Raw genomic sequence first — 17,334 nt, 5'->3', positions numbered from 1 at the left:
GTCACTAACAAAAGAGAAAAATTTCAAGTCTACTAAATGTTTTATTTCAAGTGCTGATATTTTACATTAAATTCTATGCTGTTGTGTGGTATTATGAATACAAAATATAATGATTTCTGAAGGAAAAGTGAAAATATTTTTTAGTTCAATGTATAATATTGTCTGCTTGTTTTCTTTTCCAACTTTCTTTCAAAAAAGAATTTTGATTAAAATTGACCCAGTTTCACAGGCACCCTGATTTCAGTGAACTGAACAGATAATTCTGCTGAAGCTTCTGCAGTTATCTCTTCTTCAAAAAGCTGAAGATACAAGCTAGTCATAGAGATAGGGTAAGATGCTGAATAGTAGAAAAGAGAAAAGAAGCTCTTAGGTTGCTAATTCCACTTTTATGTGGGGGTTTTAATGCATAAATGGAATAAAATGTGCTTTGAAATATGACCTGTCTAAAATGTGGCTGTATACGTGCATATATAATGTAAGTTCGAACTGTGTGATTATTGTGATTTTGAGAAGAAAAATAGGAGGCATCTAGAAGGTGAAAGAGAAATCCAGAAGGGATCAGTTGAGTATTATATTTTTTTTCTCTGAGAGACAGTATTTTCCAGGAAAAAAAAAAAAAATTCTGCTCTAAAGATATTGTGTTAACTCTGGAAAAGAGATTCAATCAATGAAGTGTGAAATGGAAGGATTTTAATCCCACTTTCAGCACAAATCTCAGTGTAGCATTAACTATGGAGTTACTAATAACATTTTTATAACAATAAAAAGTCATACCATCTAGAGTTCATATATAATCATGTAAAGTATTCCAAATTAATTATGAGACCTGGATTTTAATTTTCATCATTCAATTTCTACAATTAAAAATAGCCTTTCCTTCTTTATTCTGTCACTATTTACAAAATCACTTCTGAAGAAACAGAAAACAAGACTCCAGAGGGTGAAGGCTATGAGAATCTTGGGATTAATACTTACGTGCCTCATCCCATTTATTTGCTCTATTACATGTGTGAAATAATACACCATATGCCACACAATGAGGCTTAATCCTATCAAATTTCACATGTGCTACACAGGGGACATGTTTTAGTTTTGATTTTATTTCCTTGCCTACCCTTCTTGGTTAGTGACACATTAAAGAACTGACTTGCCATTGCCATTTCAGGAGGCATATAATCTTACCTTAGATTTTCTTTACTCTGACTTGCTGTTTATAGCTCTGGGTACCATAATATGAATTTTTCTAAACACAAATAATCCTTTAGAATAATGCTGGCCTTAATTTCAAAGGTTAGCTGGAAAAGAAAGAGATTCATATCAAAATCTTCCACACCAGGGTCATTCATATTAATCAGATCTTTTCTGTAAAGTTATAATCTTTTTATTCATGCTGGTGGAAGACTTTGTTTGCTATGGTTAAGCCACAAACAAAATTAAACCTTTTCCTCAGGTATGTTTATTGCCATTAAAGATCAAGCCTTAGAGAAAGGTGGTAATTAAACTGCTGATGACCCGTATAAGAGCTAAGTTTACTTACAGACTGCCACACAGCAGTGTAGAAAACATTGCTCAGCTGGAGACAATTTTATTCTCAAAGACAAGTTTCCCTTGATATTAAGAAGACTGTATTGAGGAGAAGCTTGATAAATATTATTTCTTAGTCTGTTTACAAACCCAAGTGTAAAATTGAGACTCATGTGTCAAATGGGAGACATATATGACTTCTCCTACTGTTTGGCTAATGTGCCGAAAACCACCATGTGAACAGCCATCCTGAGCTACTGGAGCGGCACTAATTTATTACTATAAAATGGAACAATGAATGACACTAGTCACAAAACCCTGGGGGAGGTGTGTGAAAAAATGAATGAGGGGTTGATGTAACTTCTCCGACTGCTTTTAGAGACTGAGCTGATCTTTGAAACGGAAGAAGAAATTATGCATTACTTGGAGTTGCCTGCACTGACAGTTGTGAGCTTTGCAGCTCTCCAGACTGGAAGCTGTGCAGTCTCATTAGCACAGAGTTGTTCCCAACCTGAAGCACAAAACATAACAGCTTGTGCACTCTACTGTGCTAATATTGGGCTGTTTCATGTCTAGTCAACTAAGGCCAGGCTAAAGTGAGCCAACTTTACCCTGCCTTATAAATTTGTGTAAGCTGTTTTCTTCACTCAGAACAGGTATGAATATTTATACAGGGGAGAAAAAAAAAAAAAAATAAGAAAAGAAAAGAGAAAACATGTATATGTGTATATTTACATATGTTGGGTTTGTTTTGTTTTTTTCTTTTAGCCCTGGCTCCTTCGAGAGTCCAGGTAGACTGTCAGTCTCCTGCTGCATCCCCATTTCAGGCAGTTATCCTGGTGTCTAACCACCCGTTGAAGCAACTACAGCATCCTGAGTATTTTCATCTGAAGGCATAGAAACTGCAGGAAGTCCGAGCAAAATTAATACCTTGATTATCAAAAAGGATTCTTGTATTCAAGTGAAATTTCCTCCTCATATTTGAATTACTAGAAATTCAGAAGTGAATGTTGCAATTTTAGGCTCTTCTGTATCTTCTTCTATCTTTCTACCAGAAATTGCAGTCCTCTCCAGAAAGAAAATAAGAAACCTTAAGCTTAACACATCATAAAGCATTCAAACATGTTCATGCATAAACTTAGTGTTGGAACATCTTCTAAACTGATATATATTATTTACCCAAAAAAAGGAAATTTGAGGAGGTAACATGAACTCTTTGAGGAACTTCACTTGTTTGTTGTTGAATTTATATGAAAAGGTCTTGGATGCTCAGGAGAAACAAACCAAACCAAACCAAACCAGAACAACAAGGAGCAGTGTAAGCGCTGCTGTTCATAAAGAAACATGCAAAACTTTATTAACTGTATTGTTTTTTCATGTCTCTTCTCTGCCTTTCAGCATTATCCAGTCTTGGTTATCTCTTTTAATGTACTTTTAATGTACTCTTTTTTTCTACTTAATTCCCCTTAGTTTTACTGCTTTTAGTTTGGGAGAGAAAAAGAGGGAAACAGTTTCCTTCTTCTGACTGAAAAAGTCCCTAGTCCTTTTTTCCTCTCAGTCTGGATGTATAAACACAAATCATCTTTGGCGATACAGATGATGGCATCTATGTCTATTTGTCTACTTCAGTCATGTCTCCTGTCTTCTGGCATAACGTTTGTATATTCTACATGTTGCCTTCCTATAGTATTAGCAGCTGGCTATGACACCAGTGACCCGCAAATTGCACAGCTCCAGTTTGCACTCAGATTTCAGTCTCATCGGTATTCCTTACACTGTGCAGCCAAAATTCATCATTAATAATTAAATTGTGTATTTAAGAGTGCATGTGTGTGCAGAGGAGGACAGTGAGGATAGATAGAAGGTGAATTAGTTACTAAATTGAACAATCCCTAAAGAAATTTTAAATAATCACAGATCAAAATCTATTTCAGTTCTGTGACCTTATCTTGAAAAATATATTAGCGTTTTCTTCACCTCGGTGCATCTGAGGTATGAAAAAGGCTGCACAGAGATCAAACAGAGTGAAGCATTACTCAATAAAAGTTACTCTCAGTGGAATATTTGGGTTATAAGATGCTCTTACAACCTTTTCTAATTTCATTGAATTCCTTTATAAAAATGTTAATTCCTTCAGTGACTGGAAAGGCATAATATGAGTTTGTAGGCCAGTTTTTTTAATTTAAAACATAGACATTTCTAGTTAATTTTTTACACTGGTGGATTTTTGAACATGTTCAGAAAAATTGTTCGCATATTAAAAGTAGCTCAGTTTTTCATGTAACTCAAGTATGACCATGTGCTATACCATTAATTAAAAGCATAGAGAGTAAGAAATTTCTTATGATGTTTATCCAATGCAGTGACACCTAGTGCCTACTCTGGACTACAGAAACATCTTCACATTTAGACAGGCATGTGAGTACCAGGCTTAACTGAAAGCATAGTTTATTATACTTAGTTTTGCTTATTTTAGGGTGTTTTGTATTTTAGAGGAAAAAGAATTCTTCCTTTAAATAAAAAAAAAGATGGGATGGGGGAGAGGGAATGTCGCTACCAGCTTATATGATGCTATAATTCCTAGTCCTGTTGGTCTTCTATGCCAGGCTTCTTTGGATGATATATCCCATAAGGATCCATCTAATAACTAAGAAGGGGCAGCCTAATGGCTCATAGAAAATAGTTACAGGTCAGCTAAGGAATCTCTCTAGTCCATGGAAGAGAACGAACCATGATATTCAATTTATTTGTAGCAAAAGGCGAGTATTCTGAAAATCAGAGTTGTACTTTTTGCTCTGGAAAGCATTTTTAAGGAAAATTTAAGATTTAGGACAGATAAAAACAGTTAAAACACAGGGATTCTCTTATTGCTGCCTGTTGATGAAATTAACTGTGCTGCATAGCATAAACAAAGATGACAGCAGTAACAAAAAGATCCCACAGCCTTAACAGGAAATTTATGTCTTGATGCCGACTTCATCTATGAATTTAGTCTCAATTTTGGCACATGAACTTTACTTGGAACTTACTTTTACTTTGTGGAACGTTCCTCTCTCTAGAGATATCTGGCTTCTTGTCCTGTGTTCTTTCTGTCTATGGTTAGTTACCACTGCTTTCCTAACAAATGCTATCCCTTATCCCAGCCAAATTGTTACACCTTCTCTTTGGCCTCTTGATGATTAGAAACAAATATAGGAAAGTAATGAGTGCCACATAAATATTGTACAAATGTTGATTGCATAGGTAAACACCCAGGAAAAAGTCTGAAGTTGGAGAACACCACTAGGCTGAATTCTTCAGTTCCTGCCTTGAGAAATGTCAATAAGCATTCAGTATGCACTTTGCCTGTCTGGCATGCAAACTTATAACTGTAGAGACAGTGATAGATTCTTTTTTTGTATATATAGAGAGATTTATTTTCTGTTCAGTGGAATTTATAAGGTTTAAGTTTTCAATGAGTGTGTGCTACATTACATAGCTTTAGAGTGAAAAGCAGCTGAAACTTATCTTTCGAAGTTGGTTTGACCCAATCTGTGGAATTTCATTTTGATGTTCTGTTGGTTTTGGCTGGGATAGAGTTAATTTTCTTCAGAGTAGCTAGTATGGGGCTACTGAAACAATAAGTAAATCAGCATAAAATTGCTTTTTTTAATTTTTTTTTTTACCTTGGAAGTTGTGATTTGGATGTCCAAAGTCCAAATCCTTTCTCCTGTGCAACTTTCAAGCTGAACTGTACGCCTTGTGGTGTAATTCAGTTTTCATCTTCCATCAAGAGGTTTTATGGCTGCAAGGATTTTTGTGTGAGATGACCACTAAAAAGTGTGTCTGCTCGGGCAGATCTGAGCCATCTGACTTGGTCATGAGTCCCAATGACACTGTAGGAAAAAGCAGTTCCACGATCAAATAAATATTCTGTGTCCATTCATTAAACCCAAATGAAAATTTTATTTTATAATATATCAAAAATTTGTCTTTTAATTGAAGATGACAATTTGTTCTGACTGAAAATGTTCTCAGTATTTCATTGCAGAAATATTTCTATTGTATTCATTGAGTCAGGATGCAAAAAAGTATTTGAACATAAGAATGTATTTTGTTTGCTTTATCTAACAAGTCTTAATTTTTGTTTTGGATGTATTCTAGGATGTAGTGTAAGGAGGGAAAGGGAAATGCTCTGATGTTTTGATTTCACCGGTGAAATTTAGTGCAGCTAGGCACATCAACATGCTTACCTGATCCACAAAGGTACCCGAGGAAGCTTTTTATCCGAGTCTTGTGAGATTTGGATTCCTAACTCAATTAAATCCATTCTATTTCTTTAGATTTGCTTCAACCAAAACATTCATGCTAAGCTTTAAAGTAAGCCTTGGTGAAGGGAGCAAAGTTTTCTTCCCAAACTCAAATAGTAATGATTTTCCTTTCCTTTGTCTAATGAGATTAAAGGACTGAACTACTGTATTACTCTGGTGACCTCTTTCTCTTTGGTAAGTTGTCTCAAGTGTGGCAAATGTGGCATATGGGAACAGAAGAAATGTCAAAGTGGGAAGCAAAGATTTACAAAATTTAATATCTTTCATAAGCTTTAGCTTCTTGACTTAATATGGACAAAAAAAAAAAAAAAAAGGAAAGAAAATGCCAGATGCTATAATAATATGGGTTCTTCTAAAACAGAAAAAAATGTACAAACAGATTTGTAATGACTTTTTGTAATCCATGGTGTGCAGATTTACAGTAGTTAATATTTTCTCTTTAAAGTTCAGTTGATATTGTTGTTCCTCACTAAGTCTTTCATGAGGTTCCTATTGGTTTTAAGCTACTATGTTTTGTATTCAGTAACATCTGCAGGAAAAGAGCATACATGATAAAAACTTCTTCAATTAAAAGAAGATTTTTATTTCATAAGCAAATGTGTTCTTTCTTTAGCAGTTTGATGATAAATTATCCCAGTGTTGCACACATATGGAAGCTTTTCTTGTAATTTTGTGGAACAAGCATACTTTTTTCTTCCCCGCCACCCCAACTCTGTTATATTCCACTTTTGTTAGTCATTAAATAACAGTACTTTTTGTATAAAAAGGTGATCTATTTTAGTTAACATTCCAAACTGACAATGGCTAAGTTTCTTACTTTGGCTAGTATGTATTTCTAATTGTTATGGTACTGGGTGCTGTATTGTGTGGTGGTAGTAAGCTTCAGAGTAATGTCAAGAATTTTTTTTTCCATTGAGCCATTCACACAGAAGATTTTAAAGGGCTCTTGGGATTAAAAATACATGCAAAAGAGAACAAAAATGTGTCCTTTTCTGAACCTTAGATGCTTGTATACATGCACACAAATTAGTACAGCAAAAATTTAGCAGTATCTGTTACCAGGGTATATTTTTTGCAATTTGTTAAGATATGTAGTTGCATAACATAGAATAGACTTATCACTGTTAAAAGGACAACTATGTTTTAAAGTAAATATGTCACCTGCTGAAGAGGCAGCTACATGGAGGGAGCGGTTTGTGGGGTTTTCCCCAACATTAATCATTATTTACCCCTGTCTGATGGCAAGGCAATGCAGATCGTGGTCTGACCTATGCTGTGGAAAAACCCTCTTGTCTCCCAATGCAACGGTGCTCATTGCCAGGCCACACATTGGTGCCAGGACAGCCATAATCAGGCCATAAAGCTGCTGCCCTTCCAGTCCTCTCCGGTCTCCTCCCTCTCTCTTCCCAGGCTCAGCCTTTGGGTCAACCTCTGCTCTGCTTACCTGCCCAAAAATATCTATGGAGAGAAGACATTATTCTCTCCTCAAGCATTTAAAATGTTTCTGGAGTGTCTTAAAACCACTATAGATTACCAAAGCCTTACTTAACGATTTCTGATGGCACCATACGTTTGTATTAACTTATTGACATAAATATTGACATCATATCCCTGTCCAAGAACTATGTAATTACTAGGTCAGTTCTTTTGCGTGCAAATGCACATACAGTTAATTGAATTGAAGCAGTGATGCAAAATGAGGATTATTTAAAAATTCTTCTCAACTTTGGGAGAAATAAATAGCTTTGTCATATTAAGTAAAGAAAAAAAAAACCTTCCTAGAACTGCTTTATGCTCTTAAATGCTATCCTGTATTTTAACTTCTATTTAATTGCAGGTATAGATACAAATGTCTATCTGACACATATACGGCTTTAAATAAATCTGTGTCTACAGTTTGAGTCTAGCAGGACTACCTGTAGGCACTAAGTAGTCATCAAATCACTAGGAGTTGTATGCAGGTAACATATGCTTTGATAAAGAATCATAGAATCATAGAATCATAGAATGCTTTGGATTGGAAGGGACCTTTAGAGGTCATCTAGCCCAACCCCCCTGCAGTGAGCAGGGACAGCTTTAACTACATCAGGTTGCTCAGAGCCCCGTCCAATGTGACCTTGAATGTTGCCAGGGATGGGGCATCTACCACCTCTCTGGGCAACCTGTTCCAGTGCTTGACCACCCTCATTGTAAAAAACTTCTTCCTTATTTCCAGTCTAAACCTACCCTCCTTTAGTTTAAATGCATTACTCCTTGTCCTGTCACGACAGGCCTTGCTGAAAAGATTCTCCCCATCCTTCCTGTAGGCCCCCTTTAAGTACTGGAAGGTCACAATAAGATCTCCCTGCAGCCTTCTCTTCTCCAGGCTGAACAACCCCAACTCCCTCAGCCTGGCCTCATAGGAGAGGTGCTCCAGCCCTCACATCATTTTGGTGGCCCTCCTCTGGACCCGCTCCAACAGGTCCATGTCCTTCTTGTGCTGAGGGCCCCAGAGCTGGACGCAGTGCTCCAGGTGAGGTCTCACCAGAGCAGAGTAGAGGGGCAGAATCACCTCCCTCGACCTGCTGGCCACGCTGCTTTTGATGCAGCCCGGGATTCGGTTGGCTTTCTGGGCTGCAAGTGCACATTGTTGGCTCATGTCCAGCTTTTCATCCACCAGTACCCCCAAGTCCTTCTCCGCAGGGCTGCTCTCAATCCCTTCATCCCCCAGCCTGTATTGATATCGGGGGTTGCCCCATCCCAGGTGCAGGACCTTGCACTTGGCCTTGCTGAATCTCATGAGGTTCACACAGGCCCACCTCTCCAGCTTGTCCAGGTCCCTGTGGATGACATCTCATCCTTCTGGCATGTCAACCGCACCACTCAGCTTGGTGTCATCTGTAAACTTGCTGAGGGTGCACTTGATCTCACTATGTCATTGATGAAGATATTAAACATCTCTGGTCCCAGTATAGAGTTCTGAGGGACTCCACTTGTCACCGTTCTCCATTTGGACATTGAGCTGTTGACCATTACCCTCTGGATGTGACCATCCAACCAATTCCTTATCCACTGAACAGTCCACCCATCAAACCTGTGTCTCCCCAATTTAGAGAGAAGGATGTTGTGGGGGACTGTGTCAAAGGCTTTACAGAAGTCCAGATAGATATTTGATGTTGATAGATAGATATTGATATAAGAATGTTGATATTGTCAATCCAAGACCACAGTTTCAATATATTAACTCTCTACCACTATTTTAAGAGTGAAAGCAATGTAGAACAGATTAATAAACAGAAATATGTAATTATTTTTTTAATATGTACTATTGCTGGCAACCTCATGGCCTATGTATACTTAGTAATTATATGTTTAGAACTTTTAATCTTTGAAGCTTTAAAGCAAAACATGATCCTTTGATTAAAAGTCTGTTTGAAATAAATAGTGTTTCTTTGGGTCTCAGGTCTTCTGAAGCACTCAGTGCAATTCTTTTCATTTCTGCACAGTCCTAGTCATATATTGATGATAATGCAGCTTAAGAAATCTCCACCAGCTAAGTCACAGCAACAAGGTGTTTGCACTCTCCTATGCACATGTCATAATTTGATTAATCAACTTGTTTTATGAACTAATCCACTGAATTTTCTCATATTTACTCCAAGCAGAGAGTCTTCACATATTTAGTTATGACAGTTCAGCTGGTACTCAGCAACTTGTTTGTGATATTCAGCAGTTGTGTTTTTTGTAGGCAAAAAAGTTTAAAGGTATGAAGTACAGCTGCTACTCAAGTGCTATTGAAATTCCAACAAGAAGAAATCCTTGATCTTCCTCATAATCTCCAAAATTAAGCTACTGGAGAACAGAATGCATTTTCAGAAGCAGTTTCAATAATAAGAGATTCTGGAAGTTATTAAATAATTTGCCATCTGCTATTCAACATGATATACCAGTATGGCCCAGAGATTCTCTTTCTTGGAAATCTTCTTTCTAAAAGACATCCTTACGTGTGCTTGTTCAATTTTTAGAAATTAGTGTCACAACTTCCCATGGAAGTTTCTGTTCAGGTTGGGTTACTATTTTGTTTTAGTAATTTGCAGTTCCAGGGGGAAATCTAAGACCAATACATACCAGGCTTCATCTCCTCACGCAGTAATGTTGAGATTCCATATCTAAATCATATAGTGAACAATAGAAATTGTATGACAGTGGCACTGAGTAGAAGTTATCTTTCAAAATAAATCATAGTATGTTTGGGGAGCAGGGAGGAAAGACACTTTTATTCTTAAGGTCCAAAAACAACTGCAGATACTCTAGTAGAGCCACATAAGAAATGGAGGGTGTAGAATTGTCCTCAAATAAAGATGTAGAGTAAACATAACAGACAAGAAACAGTTCATTTCAGGTGGGCACTGATCATTAATGCAGTTTAATATCAGGCTTTGGAAATTAATTAATTTGTGTTTTATGGCTGTTGATTACATTATGCTGCCATCTTTTCTTTAACTGTAAATGTACAGATGGTCTCTGAGTTGAAAATTAATAATTGAAAGAAGGTAGCACACAGAAGCACACAAAAGATTAAGGGACCTGTGTACTGAGTCTGGCTGGGATGGAGTTATTTTTATTCAAAGCAGACTATATGGTGCTCTTTTTTCTCTTTCCATCACGTCTTAAATTATCTTTATCTTGACCAATGAATTTTCTCACTTTTGCTCTTGTTCTCTCCCCTGTCCTGTTGTGTGTGGGGCTTAGAAGAAGTATGGGTGCTTTGCTGCTTGCTGGGGTCAACCCACCAGAACCTGATAAGTCAGTATGGGCTAGGTTACCTTTAAATGTATGTTTACTAAACCTCCTATTTTGTATGACATGGTGAACCAGAAAAGAAGGGTTTGAAAAAAGCGAGAGGAACTGAATGAGCATCAGGGAAGAATTCTTGGTTTAGAGTAGGTATTTAGGAAGTTCATTATGCATTTGTTCTTCCTTTGGTTGCTCTGTCTTGCATAGTATATTTATTCTATCTTTTTCTAAAAAAAATGCTTTCATGGTTTAACTTTTTGTACAACATGATAGTGATAATTAAAGGATTAGTATTAATGCAGACAAAAATACTATTTAATTTGGCTTGGTTTAAGTAAAATACAAAATTACATAAAAACTTCCCACCAGACAGGCATAAAGGCATTTTCATGCTTATTCTGTCCCTTACCCCAATACCTTGGCATGTGTACTCTGTTTCACATTAGTGCAGTATTCTGAAGCCAAGAAATACAACATTTTTAATTTATTTATGGCAAACAGTAGCTTTATTTTTCCATTACTCCTCTTCCTGTAAACTAGTGCATTTGCCAAGATTCCTCAGCTACCAAATCTGCCACTTTTAAAACTTTTCTCAGGTGGGGCTGGGACAATTGCAATTTTTTGGAGCTAACTTCTTTAATAGGTGATGATATCCAAAATAATTTTTCTGTCTCCCTCAAATGTCCTTCAACATCTTCTTTTTCCCTTACTGGCACCCACTTATACCAGCCATTACACAATTCTAGACTGAGAAGGAAATATGTAAGTTTTTAGCCTAGAACATAATTTTCATAAGAGTTTTCAAGAGAATGAAAAATGGCATTTCAAAATGAAAATGCTATCTCAAACAGAAGTGCAGCATAGTAATGTGCAAAGCTGTAATAGCAGTCTTAGTGCAAAAGAAAATTTAATCATGTATAAAATATACTTGAAGTGGTCATTTGAAAGAAGTGGCCATTTGAAAACATTAGTACTAGGGATAAATCAATTTTTTTTTATGTTTCCAATTTTATACTGATATTTTTTTGAAAGTGCAAAATCTAAGTGGTCTAAGAATAGAACTGACCATGTTCTCTTTCTCATCTCCATAGTATGTTGCATTTCTAGGCTCTGCTTCTTCATTCCTGTCAGAGTTCATTTTTATGGCAAATAAAAGGATACACAAACTAAAAATAGACAGTATTTGCATTTCTCCATAATGGGAACACACACTAGAATACCATGTGTTATGTTGCATAGAGCTAATTCGCTCAGGCACTGTAATGAGTGTACTATAAAGTATAAAATCTTGATATACACCACCACCCACCCCACCCCACCACCCCAATGCTAGCTAGTCTAAGCAAAAAGCAAAAAGCAACAAGCAAGGTAAAAAAGGATAATCCAGAACAGACTGTGATTTTGATGGTAAAATGTTATTGTGAAAATTATTTTAAAGAAAGTAATCTTGAGTCTTAATCATCGCTTGATAAACTTTTGAAAAGTTGTTTTATGAACAGCCAGTTAGGGGAAGCCTGTTTTCTTGACAGATTATGCCCTATATTTCTCCACGCTACCCCAAAATCATAGCTGCACTGCTACAATATCCTTTGTTCACATTCTCTATGCATCATATTCACTCTCCCTACATACTATGATCTTATTTCTGCATCTGCTAATGCCCTCTTTGACAAGTTCCCAGCTGTAGGAACAAGAGCTGGTACTTTCTCCCTTATGTACCCATTTTTCACAATTTATGAGATCACTTTGTCAGATTTGGTTGCAAATGCCTAATGTTCAAAAAACATGAAGTGGCTGACAAATAAATAGAAGGCACAGTGACACTGCATAAACCTCTCTGTAGGAAATTACATTAAGAACAGAACTACAAACACAGATAAATAGGAAAAAAAAAATGTTAATTTTATTTTATTAAATATTAAGTGCAATAAATTTAGGAGAATTTACTGCTACTGTTATAAACGTTTTAGAAGGACTGTTTTCAACTGTCAGACCTAAATTTTTTGGATGTCCAGAATTCAGATTTCCCCCAATGTATTGGAAACTTGAAGACGTCTACTAACTCGGAAACCTATAAATTGAATTGAAGTTTTTGAATGATGCCAGGCTGTAGCAGTGGACCCAGGAGTTATTAGCTTTATTTTTTTTCTCCTTTTCAGCACTGAATTTTGCCTTGGAAAGGATACAGATGATCCTGAAAAATGAAGGGGAAGACCTTCTCAGTAATGTTAAACATTCTATGTGCTGGGTCCTATCAGCAGGTACAGCCTGCAAGAAGCTTGTTTATCCAGCAGAACAATCTTATTATTAGGACAGTGATGTAGTGTAGTTTATTTCATACGCTGAAATCACTCAAGAAAATAACTGAGTGAATTATATTCATCCTGGACCCTGTATTGTGCTATTATGTGTAGCAATAACTGGCAGCATATTAAAATAGAGATCAGAGGCTACAACCATTCATTTGAAGGGAGTTCTGAAATTTCAAAGCTGTTGAATTATTTGAGTATTTTCCAATTTATAAAATAAAATAAGATTGACTACTTGATGATGTGATGATAGAAATGCAAACATTGGAAAGTCTTGAGTGTATTTTTTTTCCCACAGTTGTTTTGAACCAGCATAAATGTAGGTGTTGATTGTGTGTCAGAAGCAGCAATAACTAAGAAGGGAAACACTAGATATTTTCTTTGGTCAATGCCCTACTTATACACAAACAAAAGAAAGAAAATCCAGTCAAAATAGAAATGGACCACAGTTAGAATACAAAACTGAATAGAAATCCCTCAGTCTATTTAATATTAAGAAGTCTGAATGAACATTAAGCTTTTGCTCTTCTCTGTCCCTATTTATGAAGGCAGTAACACAAGTGTTTAACATGCAAATATGTAACATTTTTAAGGTGCCAATGTCAGTAGAAAAATCTAAAGATTTCTATGAATGTGAAAGGCATCATGAATATCATTAATCTTTGTGGTTTTGAAAATGTATCTTTACATGCTTTAAGGAATTTGGAAATCAGGACTTTAATTAGGTTTCTGACACATACAAGTTTTCCTAGACTGAAAAATGCACATGCTCTATACACCACCACATGCAGAGTGTACATAGGAAGTGTCACTTACAGTGCATGATGCTATCATCTGTCTGAGTGTTCACAGTAATCTCATTTTTAAGGACATGACAGTCTATTTTTCTTTCCATTATTTGGTTTTAAACCTCTGTTTATAGTCCTCAGTAACAGTGGAATAGGAGCATTTTAAGCACAAATAGACAGTTGTCTCCTGAAATATCACTGTTATCACAAAATACCACAGAACGGTATTTCTGTCTTATGATGAGAATGATGAACTTCTATTACACCTGTCAAAATTTCATTAACACCTTCTCATAGATGAAGGCACATTGGCTGAGCAGTAGTGTGAGGTATTTCCTGGAAGATTTTTAAGTTATTAAAGCTCCCAGATGTAATAAGGTTAATATGGTTCTAAGTGACTTGAATGTCAGTGTTGGCAGAGTTTAACTGGTATAATATTTCTGTAAGCAGGAAGAGAAACACTGTCATGTTCACTTCTTTGAAAGACCACATTGAGAAGAGGATATGTTTTCTTAAGATTGTCACTGAATGTAACTGTAATAAATCACAGAATTACAGAATGGTTGAGCTTGGAAGAGACCTCTGGAGGTCATCTGGTCCAAACCCCTGCTCAAGCAGGGCCACCTAGAAATGGTTGTCCAGCACCACATCTATCTGGCTTTTGAATATGTCCAAGGATGGACACTCCACAACCTCCCTAGGAAACCTGTGCCAATGCTCAGTCACCCTTACAGTAAAAAACTGTGTTCAGAAAGAGCCTCCTGTGTTTCAGTTTGTGTCTGTTGTCTCTTGTCCTGTCACTGAGAACCAGTGGAAAGAGCCTGCCTCTGTCCTCTTTGCACCCTCGCTTCAGGTATTTATATTCATTAATGTGATCCCCCCTCAGCTTTCTCTTCTCTAGGCTAAACAGTCTCGGCTCTCAGCCTGTGCTCATCAGAGAGATGCTTCAGTCCCTTAATCATCTTTGTGGCCTTTTGTGTGTGTCCAGTCTGTCTGTGTCTCTCCTGTACTGGGGAGCCCAAAACTGGAAAAGATACTCCAGGTGTGGCCTCACTAGTGCTGAGTAGAGGGGAAGGATCGCCTCTCTCAACCTGCTGCCAATACTTTGACTAATGCAGCTCAGCATGCCTTTTTTGCCACAAGGGCATGTTGTTCAACTTGGTGTCCACCAGTACCACAGGTCCTTTTCTGCCAAGCTGCTTTCCATCTGGGTGTCCCTCAGCACATCATGGTCCATGGGGTTGTTCCTCCCCAGATGCAGGGCTTTGCACTTCTCCTTGTTGAACTTCTGTCATGCTTTAACTCCAGCTGGCAACTAAGCACTACACAGCCGCTCGCCCCCCCTCCCCCTCAGTGGGATGGGGGTGAGAGTTGGGAAAAAAAACCCCACCATGGGTTAAGATAAAGGCAGTTTAATAGGACAGCAGAGGAAGAGAAAGTAATAATAATAATAATAATAATAATAATAATAATAATAATAATAATAATAATAATAATAGAATACAAAAACCAAGTGATGCACAATGCAATTGCTCACCACCTGCTGACTGATGCCCAGCCAGTCCCCAAGCAGTGATCGCTGCCCCCCGACCCCCTTCCCCTAGTTTATATACTGAGCATTGATGTTATCTGATACGGAATATCCCTTTGGTCAGCTGTCCTGGCTGTGCCCCCTCCCAGCTTCTTGTGCACCTGGCAGAGCATGGGAAGCTGAAAAGTCCTTGACTAGCATAAGCAGTACTTAGCAACAACTAAACCATCAGTGTGTTATCAGCATTATTCTCATACTAAATCCAAACCACAGCACTATGCCAGCTACTAGGAAAAAAATTAACTCTGTCCCAGCTGAAACCACGAAAACTTCATGAGGTTCCTGTCAGCCCATTTCTCTAGCCTGTTAAGGACCCTCTGGAGGGCAGCATGACCCTCTGGTGTATCAACCACTCCTTTCAGTTTTGTGTCATCAGCAAGCTTGCTGAAGGTACACTCTGCCCTATCAACCAGATCATGACTGAAGATGTTAAACAGGACTGGACCCAGTATTGACCCCTGGGGTACACCACTAGATAAAACACAGAATACAAATCCATAATATTACGAGCTTGCCAGTATTCATATTTGCTTGAGTTGATACTCTCTTAAGCTATCTGGTGGGACATACTGATGTGGTTAGTGTCAACAAATGACCAAATAGTTCAGTAGATAGTTACCTTAAAATGTAATGTTGGTTGTACTTTGTGATATGAAGTCCTAATATGAAACTTTAGACAACTCTAGGCATTTAGGAGTTTTTGATTTGTATTCACTTTCCATAGAAACATCACCCAATTTATACCTTTGAAATAACTATTTCACAGAGCATTAATGTAAATATAATGTCTACTTATTCAATCTATTGTTAACATTCTCCTTAATACTCAGGAACTGAACTTTGATAATGCTAATTTTCAAAAGTTTGGTAATCTTCTCTCTGGTTTTGCATGTGAGTATAGAATACGTGCTAGCATGTTTGCCTAAGCCTACTAAACTCGACTGCAGGTGATCCTTAGCAATTTTTTTATGAGGAATAGCATGCTGAAATAAAGTCAAAGATATCTGCTCTGCATAGTTAATCCTTCATTCAATAAGAAGGCTTGGAACATAGTTGGTGTTATTCTGAAATAAGTTCTCATGGATTTATCAAGCTCAAGGAACTGGGAACCATTAGAACTGCATATCCTGAGAAAGAAAACATGACTAGCAGGCTAATATTGTAAAACAAAGTGTACTAACTTAATTAGGCAATGAAAGGCAAGATTACAATTTGATAATAAAGTATGATGAAGAAGCTATTACCTGGTAACTTATGTAATGGAATTAACGCTGCTTGGAGGTGCCTGTTAATTCATTTTTGGCATGGGGATTTAGAAGCAGAGAGAAATAGAATCAGATCAGAGAGAGAATGTTCTTTCAGAAAGGTAAAAAATTAAATGATCAAAGATGTAAATGAATTCTGAAATAAATAGTAGTTAGTTTCTTAAGTCCTATGGGGAAGCTAATAACATAGCCTTGTCTCTGTTCTGTTTCTGCAAGAGTACATCTATATCTATTAGGGCCCTGGAAAGGTTACTAATTTTTAGGGACTGTTTGATAGGAAAATTGGAACAGGGCCATACTATTGTCCCTTCCTGGTCTTAAAAGTAAATGCAGGAGGAGAGAATCCAAAGATATATGAAGAATTTCTCTATTTGAATTCTGTTCTCAGTGCAAATTGATTCTAAAGTTTTTATTCTTTCTTTCTCCATCTTACAATGTTGTGTCAGCTTAGATTATTACTTACACAGTGGTGTGTGGAGATGTTTGTGCCTTTCTTATTTTGCAGTGTATAGTAAGTACTGTGGTATTATCCAAATGTAAATCTCAAAAATCATTAACTGGCATGCTATTCTCCCAAATAAGAGATGAAAACATTGTCTGTTTAAAGTACTAATACTGCTTTATCTTGCACAGTAGCTTGAATTCTCCGTTAAAGTCAGTATTCAACCAGCTCTAGGGTGAGAGGCATTTGATGTGACTTTAGCTTTGCAAAAGTAGATTTTCTAAGCTAGCTAGCTGTCCAGGTTCTCTTAAAGTTAATAAAAATAAGGG

At 37.0% G+C, this 17,334-nt stretch overlaps 1 protein-coding gene across 1 annotated transcript in view; it reads left to right on the top strand.

The window, feature by feature from the left end:
• The first annotated feature begins 9,014 nt into the window (after positions 1–9,014).
• The window catches only part of IL1RAPL1 (interleukin 1 receptor accessory protein like 1), a 380,887-nt gene continuing 372,567 nt past the window's right edge, over positions 9,015–17,334 (top strand). Inside the window, exons 1-2 of the mRNA XM_075714842.1 lie at positions 9,015–9,143; positions 13,541–13,583. Of these exons, the coding sequence (XP_075570957.1) occupies positions 9,015–9,143; positions 13,541–13,583 (172 nt within the window). The remainder of the gene's footprint in view (positions 9,144–13,540; positions 13,584–17,334) is intronic.

The sequence above is a fragment of the Pelecanus crispus genome, chromosome 1, assembly GCF_030463565.1.
Source record: "Pelecanus crispus isolate bPelCri1 chromosome 1, bPelCri1.pri, whole genome shotgun sequence".
Classification (NCBI taxonomy): domain Eukaryota; kingdom Metazoa; phylum Chordata; class Aves; order Pelecaniformes; family Pelecanidae; genus Pelecanus; species Pelecanus crispus.
This window is presented reverse-complemented; position numbering and strand designations above follow the sequence as displayed.